At 36.5% G+C, this 14,202-nt stretch overlaps 1 protein-coding gene across 1 annotated transcript in view; it reads right to left on the minus strand.

The window, feature by feature from the left end:
- LOC134750681 (octopamine receptor beta-3R-like) overlaps nucleotides 1-13,360 on the minus strand; it is a 34,240-nt gene extending 20,880 nt beyond the window's left edge. The window contains exon 1 of the mRNA XM_063685916.1: nucleotides 12,209-13,360. Within this exon, the coding sequence (XP_063541986.1) occupies nucleotides 12,209-13,334 (1,126 nt within the window). The 5' untranslated portion in view covers nucleotides 13,335-13,360. The remainder of the gene's footprint in view (nucleotides 1-12,208) is intronic.
- Between the last annotated feature and the right edge of the window lie 842 nt (nucleotides 13,361-14,202).

Here is a 14,202-nt window from a genome sequence, read left to right on the forward strand (position 1 = left end):
ATCAGACTACATTTTTATTATTATGACTTTGAAGTAGTGTAAATGAAAGTTAGACGAAATCAATTTTCTCCAGAAATTACTTCAAAACAAGTGACAATTTCTCTGAAAATCGACTTAATTTCAACGTAATTTTGATACTTAAACAATCTACAACATTTGCTGAAACTATACTTATACATCAATTTGTATAATTTACCACCATGATTTTTTGATGAATTTTTAAAAACTGCCCCTTCTCTTCATGCATTACCGGTAACGCACGCTCGCGACCTCATTATTAAAAGGCAAGATGAGAAGACGTGCTAATAGAAATCAATACTTGTTATTTAGATATTACGTAACAAAACGTGTGTAATTTCAACGACTAAATCTATCAATTTTACATTTTTGCTCCAAAATCGACTACGGCCTCTTAAGCCGCAATTAGATTATGATAGAAATAATCATATATATATATATGGGATCCTATTTGAAAGCAATCCTACAATTATGATCATATATACGCCTTTGTTAAAATTGTTGTTATTTAATTAACATATGATGAATAACAACAATTTTAACAAATTCGGCGTATATCATCATTTCTATGATAGTTTAATTGCGGTCTTATTGCTAGGTACATAAATTTAATGTTATACTTATTCAAAATATTTTTTCTTGTAGCTTTGATGTGCATTTCAAATTAAAAGCTTTAATCAAACGGGCACTACAGTGGTAATTATTTTTGAGATTTTTCGTGCTGCAATATATTACGTACATTATTCCCATTTCGCGTCGCCTCAGTAACTTTTTAAATAAAAACAAATTAGTGATACATTGCGTACTGAATTGTGACACATTATGAAAAGTTTTTGATAATTAGAATATACCGGAACAACCTAACTACCATTAAAAAGCATCAAATAAAATTCTTAAGTAAGAAATTACAGCAAAAATGTTGAACTGAAGTAGCCGAGCAAAATACTATCTGCCAACTCAGAGAATGACGAATTTAATATACGTAAACAAACGGTGAGCAGGGGCTCGTTTCTTAAAAGCTTGTAACTTGTAATACAAGCGGATGTCACTTTTTGACAGCTTTTGTTAGAAAGAGACTTCCACTTGTATTACAAGTTACAATCTGTTGAGAAACGGATCCCAGGGGCCCGTTTATCAAAAGCTAATTATTTTTGAGATTTTTCGTGCTGCAATATATTACGTACATTATTCCCTTTTCGCGTCGCCTCAGTAACTTTTTAAATAAAAACAAAGTAGTGATACATTGCGTACTTAATTGTGAAACATTATGAAAAGTTTTGATAATTAGAATATACTGGAACAACCTAACTACCATTAAAAAGCATCAAATAAAATTCTTAAGTAAGAAATTACAGCAATAATGTTGAACTGAAGTAGCCGAGCAAAATACTATCTGCCAACTCAGAGAATGACAAATTTAATAAACGTAAACAAATGGTGAGCAGGGGCCCGTTTCTCAAAAGCTTGTAACTTGTAATACAAGCGGATGTCACTTTTTGACAGCTTTTGTTAGAAAGAGACTTCCACTTGTATTACAAGCAACAAGCTTTTGATAAACGGGCCCCAGGTAGTCGCCATGTTATAAACTAATATAAATACAAGTCAAAGCTGCCTCCGGTGACTTGCGCGACAATGATAAATGTCCTTTTGACAATCTTCTTTGCCAAAATTAAGGAAAGAGGAAAATCCGCTCGGGAAAATGGAATGGAATGAAATGAGGCCCATACTTTTAATGGACCTGTATCTACCTAAGCTTTACCAATACTTAGAATTTTACAATCCTTCTAAATTGCTTTATATGCACATATACTTACATAATATAAAATGTCCTTGATAAGCGCATTAGTCTGCTAATGTAAACTTACTTAAAGTCTGAGAAATCTACGTAGATAAAGAAGAAATTTTTTGTAGGTCGTATAATTTAAAAAGTGAAAACAAAAAACTGTTAGGTAGTTGTGTAAAACAGTGTTGTGTTGTGTAACATAACTTTTCCACATCTTAAGATTTCAGTCCCAAAAATTCAAGTGCATTTGCATTAAAATGATTTTACCAACATTTCTTGTAGTTTGTATAAATAATTTAAAAAGTGAAACAAAAAAAACTAAAACTGTTGTGTAAAAAAGTGGTATAAATAAAATAAAATAAATAAAATAAATTGATTTTATTTCAGGCAAGCACCCATATAAAACACAGAATTACCTATGAGACAAGTGTAAAAAGTTAAAATTAAAAATAACAGTTAAAAATCAATAATTATATATTTAAAATTACAATTTAAAATAAAATAAAATAACCTACTTCTTCCGGTTCGCATCTTGCATACTCGACGCACTACACCACCTTGGCATAACTCTTCTATATCTGAAGATGTCAGACAGACTATCTTAAGTATAATTTATCTCAATGGAAGCAAAAATAAATTATTTTTATCCAAGTAATTTTATTACGAAGTCGTCATGGGAATAAAACAAGCTTAATTAGGTAATACGAATAAATTCCCTCATGTATTTAAAAATTATTATAGTAAATAAAATAAAAACTTGCACTTGTTATCATACTATAATTACTTATCATATTAGAGGTCAGGGCAATGACATTCAAAATGACATCTGATAAGTCTGATAGTGTACCTGTACCTGTCTCTAGTTAGAAAGTAAATTAAAAACTAACCTAACTGAAATATTATAAAATATTATTTTATACAATCTTGATTATATCACTATTGTATACAATACTTTTTCTACGAGACAAAAAATAATACTTTCAACTAGTAGAATCATATACTTAGGTAAACAGACCAAAAGTATACCTAAGATACGCGAGCTGCCGCACCCGCGATACCTTCATACTCGTACGCGCCCCGGCCGCCGGGCCCGGCGCCCCCGGCGGGTTGGTCAACGACACCTCCTCGTAACTCATGAGGCCCTGGTACCTGCTCCTTGCTAAATTCAAGTTTAAGACAGTTTTTTTTTCTCGATTTTGGCCACCGTAGCCTATGGAGATTAACAAGCTACGCTAAGCGGTTTTCGTAGGGTATGGATGTTGCTATCTGAAGGGTGTCACATGCGCGTTTCTGACTTATGAAGCAATTGTTTCCACTACAACATAAAATAAAATGTTTTTGTTGGCCAACCAATCACAAAGCAGATGCGTTTAAGTAGGCTAATTTGCATTGAAATATTTTATCGAAATGTATGAAGTTCTATTTTCAAAATTTTTATAATTGACTAAACCGTATCGATAAAATTCTTATGCTTGAGACGGAAGTGCCACAGACTATCCAACGTTGAAAAGAGTAAGGTTGTAGTGTTGCATATAAAGTTGTAATACACAGATTATACTCGACGAGTAGAAAAACACAGTTTTGAATTACCTAGCGTGCAACAAAAAAAGGCCAACTTTTTGGCATTTTGAAGCTACTTAAATAATACTGACCTACATATAAAATACTATATAATATAAAACATCCAATACACCAAAATGCGCGCACAGCCATCCAAGAATAAATTCCTAATTAAGCTGAGATCACCAACATTTTCCCAGTTTATTCCCATACAATAGTTGAGTGACGGAGTGACGAGGAAGGATCGGATTAAGAATGAGTATATTAGGGGAAGTTTGAAAGTAGCACCAGTAACGGAGAAGATAAGAAGTAGTAGGTTAGCGTGGTATGGGCATGTGATGAGGAGGGATGAATGCCATATAGGCAAAAGAATGTTAGGGATGAATGTTGATGGACGGAGAGCGTATGGTAGACCCAAAAAGCGATGGATGGATTGTGTAAAAGAGGATATGAGAAAGAAAGGAGTGAGTGCTGAGGTGACGAAAGATAGAGGAGAATGGAAGAGAAAAACATGTTGTGCACATAACGTGGGATAAGGGTAGGAAGAAGAAGATTCCCATACAATAGTTATTTGTGCAACAAGAGAGGAAAGTTGGTTTTTCTTGCGTTTATTTTGAGTCCCGAGAAAGCGAAAGATTCTAAGGTAGAATCTTGAGCGTAGCGAGGGACTCAAAAACACAAGATGTAAAATAACTTTGCTCTCGTGTTGCACACATAATTTTTCACCTCAGTAGTGAGAACATATTAAAGGTATAATATGTATTGCGAATTACACAGAATAAACAGAAAAAAAAAAGTATTATAATATGTACGATACGATATCTTATCGTATCGTACATATACCGGACCGGACCGGACGGGACCGGACCGGACCGTACCGTACCGTACCGTACCGTACCGTACCGTACCGTACCGTACCGTACCGTACCATACCGTACCGTACCGTACAGTACCGTACCGTACCGTACCGTACCGTACCGTACCGTACCGTACCGTACCGTACCGAACCGTACCGTACCGCACCGTACCATAAAAAAAATGTAATAAAAGTATGAAGTTCATGGCCTTCACTAAATTAAAAAGCTACATTGTTTCACTCCCTGGAGTGAGGAAAGTCGCACTTTCCTCACTCCTGGGAGTGACGAAAGTAGGCTTGTTCGAGCTGCTGAGGTGAAAAAATATGTCACTTATTTTTGGAATCTCATCAAGCCAGGGGTCACATTTTCCCAATACCATCCAAAAATAAGTATCGAGTTTCCGTATTATTCAACAGCTGCTATAGACAGACCGACTAATCCATTATTCAGATACCATCACTTTGACAGTTCGCTGACGGAACCCCTCGTTATGTTGCCAAGTTTAATGAAACTAAGGTTCACGTCATTATTAAGTTTCTATTTCGCTGCGGATTTCTAGTGACTATTTGATGTTGTAGTTAAAGTTTTGATTCTATATTTGTAATTTTTGGTTAATTTTATTGCTTGTAATTGACATGTAAAAGTGTCCCTGTGGCCTATTTGTTGAATAAATGTTTGATGTTGATGTTGACGTTTGAGTGTAATTTTTTAATGTTTTGACTTTGATTTGAGCGGCAAATTGATGGCTTTTACGCCGTAATCAGGAAGCGGGCCGCTTCGATGATGAGGCGTGTGCGCGGCTCCACGAACACCATCCTACAAACACTGGCCGAGAGGTGGGACTCCCCGATACTGCGGCGATGGATTGAACTCCATTCCACAGTGGGGAAATAAAAATTTGAAGGATTTTTAATTGTAATGAATTTGTTATTAAAATTGTAATTTTATTTTATTTTAATGTAATTTTATTTTATTTTAATGTATTTTATTAACAAATTATTTCCTGTGTACTAACATAGTTCTAAGTATTACCTATTGTTACTAACATATTTAGTTTTAATTTAGGATTAGTTATTTTATTTTATTTTAAATGTAAATGTAATTGTATATGGAAATTTTTATTCTGAAATAAATTAATTGAATTGAATTGAATTGAATTTAATTAAAGCCTTAGGATAAAAAGAAACCGGCCAAGTGCAAGTCGGACTCGCGCACGAAGAGTTCCGTACCATTAAGCAAAAAACGGCAAAAAATCACGTTTGTTGTATGGGAGCCTCACTTAGATATTTATTTTATTCGGTTTTTAGTATTTGATGTTATATCGGCAACAGAAATACATCATCAGTGAAAACTTCAACTGTCTAGCTATCACGGTTCATGAGATACAGCTTGGTGACAGACGGACATACAGACGGACGGACGGACGGACAGCGAAGTCTTAGTAATAATAGGGTCCCGTTTTACCCTTTGTACCCCGTTTTGTCCTAACAAAACAATATATAGATTTTATAAAGTGTACAATACACAACAAATATGTACTCTTTTTTACACCTCATTACTAAAAAACAGCGTTATCGCTAAAAAGAAATATCTTCCAGACAGCCTTTTTATAGCGGAAATTAACTACGTGCCCACTTTTTTGGTAAAAGGTAAGTACGAGTAATATCTACTAATAATTTCATGGCAAATGGTTAACATAAATCGCTACATCAATATACTGAGCGTATTTATGCACGCAATAATATATATATATATATATATATATTTTTTATATTAGCCTATTTTGGTGTCCCACTGCTGGGCAAAGGCCTCCCCTCGTTTTCTCCACTCGACCCTGTCATCGCCATTTTCCCACCATTTGGGGTAGAATGCGTCCAAGTCGTCCCGCCATCTCCTTTTTGGTCTGCCTGAACCCCCCCGAATCAAATTTATATTTTTATTTTAAAATCAGATCAGGATTTTCTCCATGCAAATTTTTCTGAGTATTGAATTGTCTCCAAACTTTTTACAATTCTACCTTTATCTTCAACAAATTAAAAAGTTTTAAGCGAATCAACAAAATCCAATCCGTCAAATTCAGTGATAAAATGTATTAAATTATACTTCGTACTTTTCGACTAAGTTTCTTTAAACTAATTTGTGTTGGTTAGCTTTTTGGTACAATTCTTGGAAAAATCGTGTAAATTTAAATCAATAGGAGCGCTGAGGAAAAAACGGTTTTAGAATTATAATTATAATCTTTCGTGTCAAAGGGTAAAAACGGGACCCTATTACTAAGACTCCGCTGTCCGTCCTTTCGTCTGTCTGTCTGTCCGTCTGTCCGTCTGTCACCAGGCTGTGTGAACCTTGCTAGCTTGTGTTTTACTTGTCTTGTGTTGTGTATGAAATGTTTTTTCCCATGTCATGGCGTTTGGCCTCCGCTGTGAGCCGGACATGTTTTTGTAAATAAATAAATAATAATAATAGCTAGACAGTTAAAATTTGTACAGATAATGTATTTCTGTTGCCGCTATAACAACAAATACTAAAAATAGAATAAAATAAATATTTAAGGGGGGCTCCCATACAACAGACGTGATTGTTTTGCCATTTTTTGCGTAATGGTACGGAACCCTTCGTGCGCGAGTCCGACTCGCACTTGGCCGGATTTTCTAATTTTATACCTATACAATTTATATCAAAAGTATTCTTGTCATGTACTCGCTGACCGTAGATTAACTATGACTGTGTGCGAACACTACCATAGAATAAGTAATAGTATTATCATACAGAACGGCCACGCACCGCCCCGCCCCGATCCGAATTACCTCGCCCCGCGACAGCAGATTGACGACCTTTTGCCGACCGCTCAGTACTGTTTTTAAGCAACTTACTCACACAATGACGCATATCGCGTGCACAGACGTGCCGTTCACACATAGAAACGCAAGTGATTTTTGATTTATGGCGTGTCCGCCCTGTGACACAACGCTCTGATAAATATTGACTGAGGAAATCGTCTATAATAGATCTGCGTTTCTGCTAGGACAAAACAGCACAAGTACTTATCTAAATTTAATTTTTTATAACAAAATATAAGTACCCTACCCGGTAGGAAACAGTGGCTCTGAAAAAAATAGCCGGGTACAGTGGCTCACTCAACCTAATTCCAACATGGTAGAGCAGGTATTGGGGCGACTGAGCCACTGTTCGAGCTGAGCCACTGTTTCCTACCCTACCCCACACATAGGTACAAAAGATTCGTGCATTATGGTCGTCACACGCCTATTTCGGGACTTGAATCCATCTTAGTTAGCTTTACAAGCAGAATCATTGCATACTACGCCATACAGTCTATCCAAGTTACGCTGCGTCTTACGTAGGCGAACACTCTCGAACGCGAAGCGGTGCGGCGCGGCGCTGCGCGGCGCGTCGGGGCCAAGGCGTTCGCGTTCACAACGAGATCGCCCACGTAGACACTAAGGATTGATTCACCCCGCTCCGCGCCGCACCGCGTTGCGCCGCTTCGCGTTCGCGTGTTATTCGCCTACGTAATACGCTGCGTTAGGATATATCAGAAATCAATTTTATTCCTGAACAAGTCCCCTTTGTTACGGGATTTGTTTAACAAAACAGGAACCTTTAGTACTTTAATCACACGAGCGTTCCTTTATAAACGAAAATTTATTCGACGGAACAAAATCCAATTTAAATACAAAACTAAAACTTTTGGGCGAATTTAAATTTTAAAATATAGAGGACCTTTTGTGGGATAAGACAAATACGATTTAGGGTCGTGAAACCGGTGAAACCGCATGAGATGATGCGGTATTTGTTTATGAGCCTTTATAAGGCGGAGGGAATATATTTCCCACCTGGCTTTGAACTTTATGTCAAAGTGATAGGGTTTAAATTTGCATAATTCCTGACACACTTATGCCCTATAAAGGGTTAAGTGGTTTACGCAATGCGGTTATTGTTTTCATTGTTATTCTGCACAATATCTGCCATCATTTTTCACTGTCAAAAAATATACCTAGATCTACCTATTTCTACCACAGGCGTATTTAATTATTGTGCTTATAAGAATATGACTCTAAAGCGCTCTTCTCTAAAGTACTATCATATTAATGACGTAGTATTTATTATATAATGTTATTATGATAAATGCAACCATAATAAACCATTAAAAATATCATAAAAGTGTGTGTATTCGTATTTTGTGCACTGCCATAAGCAAGAGGAGAAAATGTTCACTAAATTAATATTATTATTAAATTTATTAAAACGTTTTTAGGGTTCCGTACCCAAAGGGTAAAAACGGGACCCTATTACTAAGTTCCGGGTCCTGGTGGGGCTGCCCCGCTTCTGCAGCGCGTCAGGGATGTTTGCTGAAGCACGCATAGATTGCTTTTATACGACTATGCGCAAACGATGCACAACCCTGGTGCGCCGGGTGCGGGCCAGCCCCAACCCCATCCTGCGGTTGATAGCCGAGAGGTTTGACTGCCCATATATGAGGCACTGTGAGGACATGCATGTTTCTAGAAGTACTTATTATGTATAAGCTACTTGGGTATGTACTTCTAGAAGCATAACTCAGTTCATTTCGATATTGTTTATTTTTATTATTTTTATTATTTATTGTAATGTTAATTTTGTGTTAATAATTATTCTGTATATATAATGATAGATGTAAGCACTAACATAGCTGTAAGTACTTACTAACACAAGCTATATGAGTCTGTAAAGTTACTCGAAATAAAAATGATTTATTTATTTTATTTAAGACTCCGCTGTCCGTCTGTCCGTCTGTCAGCAGGCTGTATCTCATGAACCGTGATAGCTGAAATTTTCACAGATGATGTATTTCTGTTGCCGCTATAACAATAAATACTAAAAAGTACGGAGCCCTCGGTGCGCGAGTCCGACTCGCACTTGGCCGGTTTTTGTATATCGTTATAGCCCAAATCAAATATGAGTAATAAAATAGATTCAAAGCTTAAAATAACAATGCAATCTCGGACGACCGCCGAAACGGTTAGTTAATGACGCTTTTACAAAAGTAATATTTAATACGCATTTACGAAATAATTTCGAGAAATGTTTACAGTCCCTTGCCCGTATTGCGGTTTCATTAGGGTTTTTACTGTTTACTTCCTTCTTGAGTTTCGCTTCATAGAAAACAAATCACGAACATATGTCTAAAACGCACTTTTAAACACTTTAAAAATTTGTATCAATTTTTACTCAAAAATGAAAATTGGTTCTAAACATGCGCAATTTTATTTTTGATTGAACTTTTTGATAACATTTTTTTTTTTAATTTATTTAGGAAACGTCTGCGAACGATGCTATTAAGCTTAGGAATAAATTAAAAGTGGAAAAATTTACTGGGTGGGACTTGAACCCACGACCACTGGATCACTAGTACGGTGCTCTACCAACTGAGCCACCAAGACACCCAATGCAGCGAATATTTCCACCATATATTAGCCATTAGGGAGGCTCTAGCTACATCTACTCAACATCTTTTATCTTTGAATTTATTAAAAAGTTAGTATGTTAAAAGCTAAACTCAGAATCCAACTAGATAATTAACTTATCTCATATTTAGCCTTAACAAAGTCGTGTAATGTAAAATGACATTCATGTGACTTCCTCGACTTATCGAAACAAGTTTCAGCGAGATACACGAGATGTGTAAAGTTCTAAACATTAAAAGTCTCAGTACATAATAATAAGAAAGTTAATCCCTTTTTACTAAAGAAAGTTCCCATGTTATATGAAAAGGGTGTAAGTGTAAACCTTTAGGCTGGTTACACATTGGACAAAATACCTAACATTAAAAATAAATAATTTATCATGTCTTGCGTGTGTGTCTTATTACGAGGGTTTGGACTATTTAGCCCAGTTTTTCATAACGGTGTTTTCATTATTTACCAAAAACTTTCACAAACTTATTGATAGCGGTGTTTGAATTAGATCGTCGCTTGGCCACTTACATCGTTCATATGAAAATAATATATCTAAATACAATGTGCAACTATAACGAAGTATTAACTATAACGGCATTTCATCGGGTATAAATAAATATGCTTGAAAATAGCCATCTTTTAGAAGATGTTTATCACAAATTTAAGGAGATATACAGAGATGGCAACTGTAACATTCCTGCAGGGACATTAACTATTACTCTACTTCATTAACTATTAAACTACTACTCTGCCATTTCATATGATGTTGAATAAAAATGTTCGAGTTAGACCAAGAAAAATTTGCAACGATTTTGATAGCATTCGCAGTGCAGGTGTTACTTTAAACGTCAAACTTATATGAAATTATGACGTATAATTAACACTTGCACTGCGTATGCTATCAAAATCGTTGCACTTTTCTTGGTCTAACTCTATGACTATCTCTAAAAATCGTGAAGGTTTATGTTAATGTGTCCCGGCCTAATGTTGTCGTTTAGGTCTTTCTGTAGGCTGTACTACGGGACACTGTCTCAGTATCTCAGCGTAATTGACATTAAGAACTTCAGCTTAAGGGTTGAGATAAAATGGCGAAGTTGTCCGCTTGAGGAAGTTTAAGTTGTTTAGCGCTTAATTTTTTATGCAAGGCTTTTAAAAGTTCAAAGAAAATATTAAAAAATGGCTCGCAATGGCTACCCCTCTGGTGTAGCAGATGTTCACGTACTTACCATGCATTTTCATCAGAATTACGGATGTTAAGCAGAGAAACTCTCACATTCAAAATCGGTCAAAAATCAAAACACGAGCGTATTCCGTTTGAGTAGTTCAGTTTTGAATGTTAACTAAAAATATGGGATGATTGATTTAGTATCCATTTTGTAGGATAATCAAAAACAGTACAGTTTGCATGAAACAATAGGACTAATGCGTATGGTTTGAAAATCGAAATATCTGTATCTCAGAATCATAGCATGGTTTTGTACTCTATCTACCTTTGTATTATTTATATCTGCAACTATCTATGAACTTGTTTTGGGCTTGATATACATCAATAACAAATCAAATTCACATTCACAAAACGGATTATATCGCGTATATTGAATTTATAATACATCCCGACGTTTCGAACTCTTAACGTTTCGTTTTTTTATCGCGTTTATATATATTTTTACTTGAAAATAATTGTAGTGTATAACTAGCCTTATGAACCGATTTTGCATGTACAACCAGCCTTAAAGTTTATAGTCTATGATGGTTCATTATTTTTAGTATGTGGGTATTTTTGCATTTTGTAGTTTTCCTCAGTCACCCGTTGACCACGAACGCTGTAAAGAGTTCGAAACCTCGGGATGTATTATAAATTCAATATACGCGATATAATCCGTTTTCATAGTTTTATTTCATGAGTAACTATCGCGGTAACCGAAGTCAAATTCACAAATTAAATTTTGCATACGCTTCCTCTACATGTCAAAATGTGAAGCAATTTCGTACGAGTAACAATTTTGTATGTCAAACCAGTATCTCAGGCAAAGCGATCTATGCAGAATTATCTTAAGAAAGATTATAAATGTATGGATATGGGTGATAAAATTATGTCGTCTATTGTGTCATGCGTCCCTTACATACTTGTGACGAAGTAACGACCATAACGATAAACGACAAAAGCGCGACCATCTAAATATGGTCCCTGGACATAGTAGTAGTAGTAAAACTCTTTATTGTACAAAAAGAAACATAAAACAAGAGAAAAACGCATCATTTGTACAAAGGCGAACTTATCCCTTTCAGGAATTTCTTCCAGTTAACCTTTGGGCAATTGAGGACATATACATCTTTTTGCAATTTTTCGAGAACGATTTTTTCTGAATAATTGAGGTTTGAGCACCACACACTTATGGAAGGTTAAGCTCTTAGTATGCCTACTGGAAGCTGTAAAGAAATCTGGTGGTGGTGAAGTTTTTAAACGTCTATCCTAAGAGGTCAGATCACTATGGAGCTGACTGTGGTAAATTAAAATAAATAAGTAAAATTACCTTGTGAATTGAGCTCCGTCGTAGCCTTCGCTAGTTCCTTCGATGCAACAGCCGAAGAACAGCTCGGCCTCCATCCTGTGGGAGGCTGTCCACTCGACGATCTCTTGTTAGACCCTCCAGAACAGTAACCCGAGCTCGCCGTGTCACAGCTCACGTTCACAGACTTCCTCGGACTTGCTTCTTTACTCGTACACACATCTCCAACAGTCATCACTGCTTCCCCAAACTCTGTCTCTTCCGGACATTCAGTAAACGTACTGTAGTTTGGACTGATATCTGACGGACGTCGGTCTGGATGCAAGTAGTGCGAATGATGCGCTGAATGCGATGTATGCCTTAAATGGACTGAATTTAGGAGTATATTTGATGACGTGCGCGTTAGTGCTTCTCTCTGTCTTATTGCTTCTCTGAAGATCCTACAGTACATTGATATCATTACTAAACTTGGTATCCAGAATGAAATGCTTGAGGATACCATAGCATATATCATGTTAGCTTTAAATATGCACACGTCAGGGTTCGCTCTTCTATACTGACGATCATGCTCCGTCGTATACCAGCCCATGAATATTGGGACGAAGCTTATCAAAGCTGGCCATACCCAGACATTAGCTAGCATAAAACATACTGTTCTATGTGTCATTGTCACTGGGTACTCCAAAGGTCTCACTATAGCGTAATAGCGATCTACTGATATGCAGCATAAATGCAATATGGAAGCGGTTGAGAAGTAAACGTCAAACGAGTTAAACATATCACAGACTAAAGGTCCGAACAGCCAAATACCGGTAAGCTCAGCACTTGCGTTGAACGTCATCGCGCATAGCGCGACCAGCATATCAGCAACGGCCAAACTGACAACGTAGTAGTTGGTGAGGACGCGGAGCTTGCGATGTCGATGGACCGATATGATGACGAGGGCGTTGCCGAAGAGAGCGCCCAGGATGATGGTGCTGAAGATGAGGGCCTTGATGATGAGAACGATAGTAAGGTGCCAGTGGTGGTCGGGCGCGGCGGGCGGAGCCAGCGTCGAGTGCAGCTCATGGAGGAACGCTGGCTCGGTGCCGCGCCCGCGCAGTTCTACCTCGCTGCGGAGCGCGCCATCTGTGGACAAGAAAATAAACATTAGTTACTGGTCCACTGCGTACAGCGTGAATCATATTTTAATTTTATGGGATTTTCGGGTCTATATGGAATAAAAAGAAAAAGACAGGAAATCATCAAACGAAATATCGCCCAAACCAATCACGTAGGTATTCCATGAAATCAATTCAGCTCCAATTATTTAAATATAACCATATTGTTATGTTACGTATGTAATGATTGAATGATTCAATTTTGATATTGTATCATATTTGTGATGAATTCATTTTGACAAACTATTTTATTTAAAAATAATGCTGTGTGTGTGTGTGTGTGTGTGTGTGTGTGTGTGTGTGTGTGTGTGTGTGTGTGTGTGTGTGTGTGTGTGTGTGTGTGTGTGTGTGTGTGTGTGTGTGTGATGTGTGTGTGTGTGTGTGTGTGTGTGTGTGTGTGTGTGTGTGATGTGTGTGTGTGTGTGTGTGTGTGTACGTTTAGTGCGTGATCTATTTCTTACATATAAAAAGTTCAACTGCGACCACACTTAATGCTAATAAATAATATTCTATTTATCTTTGGTATTTTTTTTGGACTAGCATGTTACTTTATTAGTAATGTTATATTGTACTTGTGCTTTTGTGTATATTTTCTTGAATGAAATATTTTTGTTACTTTAAGTTTCCCGGTGTATTGGTAATTTTATGCTGTAACCATAATTGTATTAACAAGGTAAATAAATAAATAATATTACTGTATTCGCGTAGTATATTACTTTTACCTTGGTGCTGAAAAAGTTTTTAGACTTTCGATATTTCACTGTCATGATCAATCCTTCTAGATTCCCGCCAAGATTTGTGAAGTGTACCAGAAAGGCCTGATTTATTTGTCCGTTTTAGTCCTATCTTTTTAACCGA

Source organism: Cydia strobilella, chromosome 20 (assembly GCF_947568885.1).
Source record: "Cydia strobilella chromosome 20, ilCydStro3.1, whole genome shotgun sequence".
Classification (NCBI taxonomy): domain Eukaryota; kingdom Metazoa; phylum Arthropoda; class Insecta; order Lepidoptera; family Tortricidae; genus Cydia; species Cydia strobilella.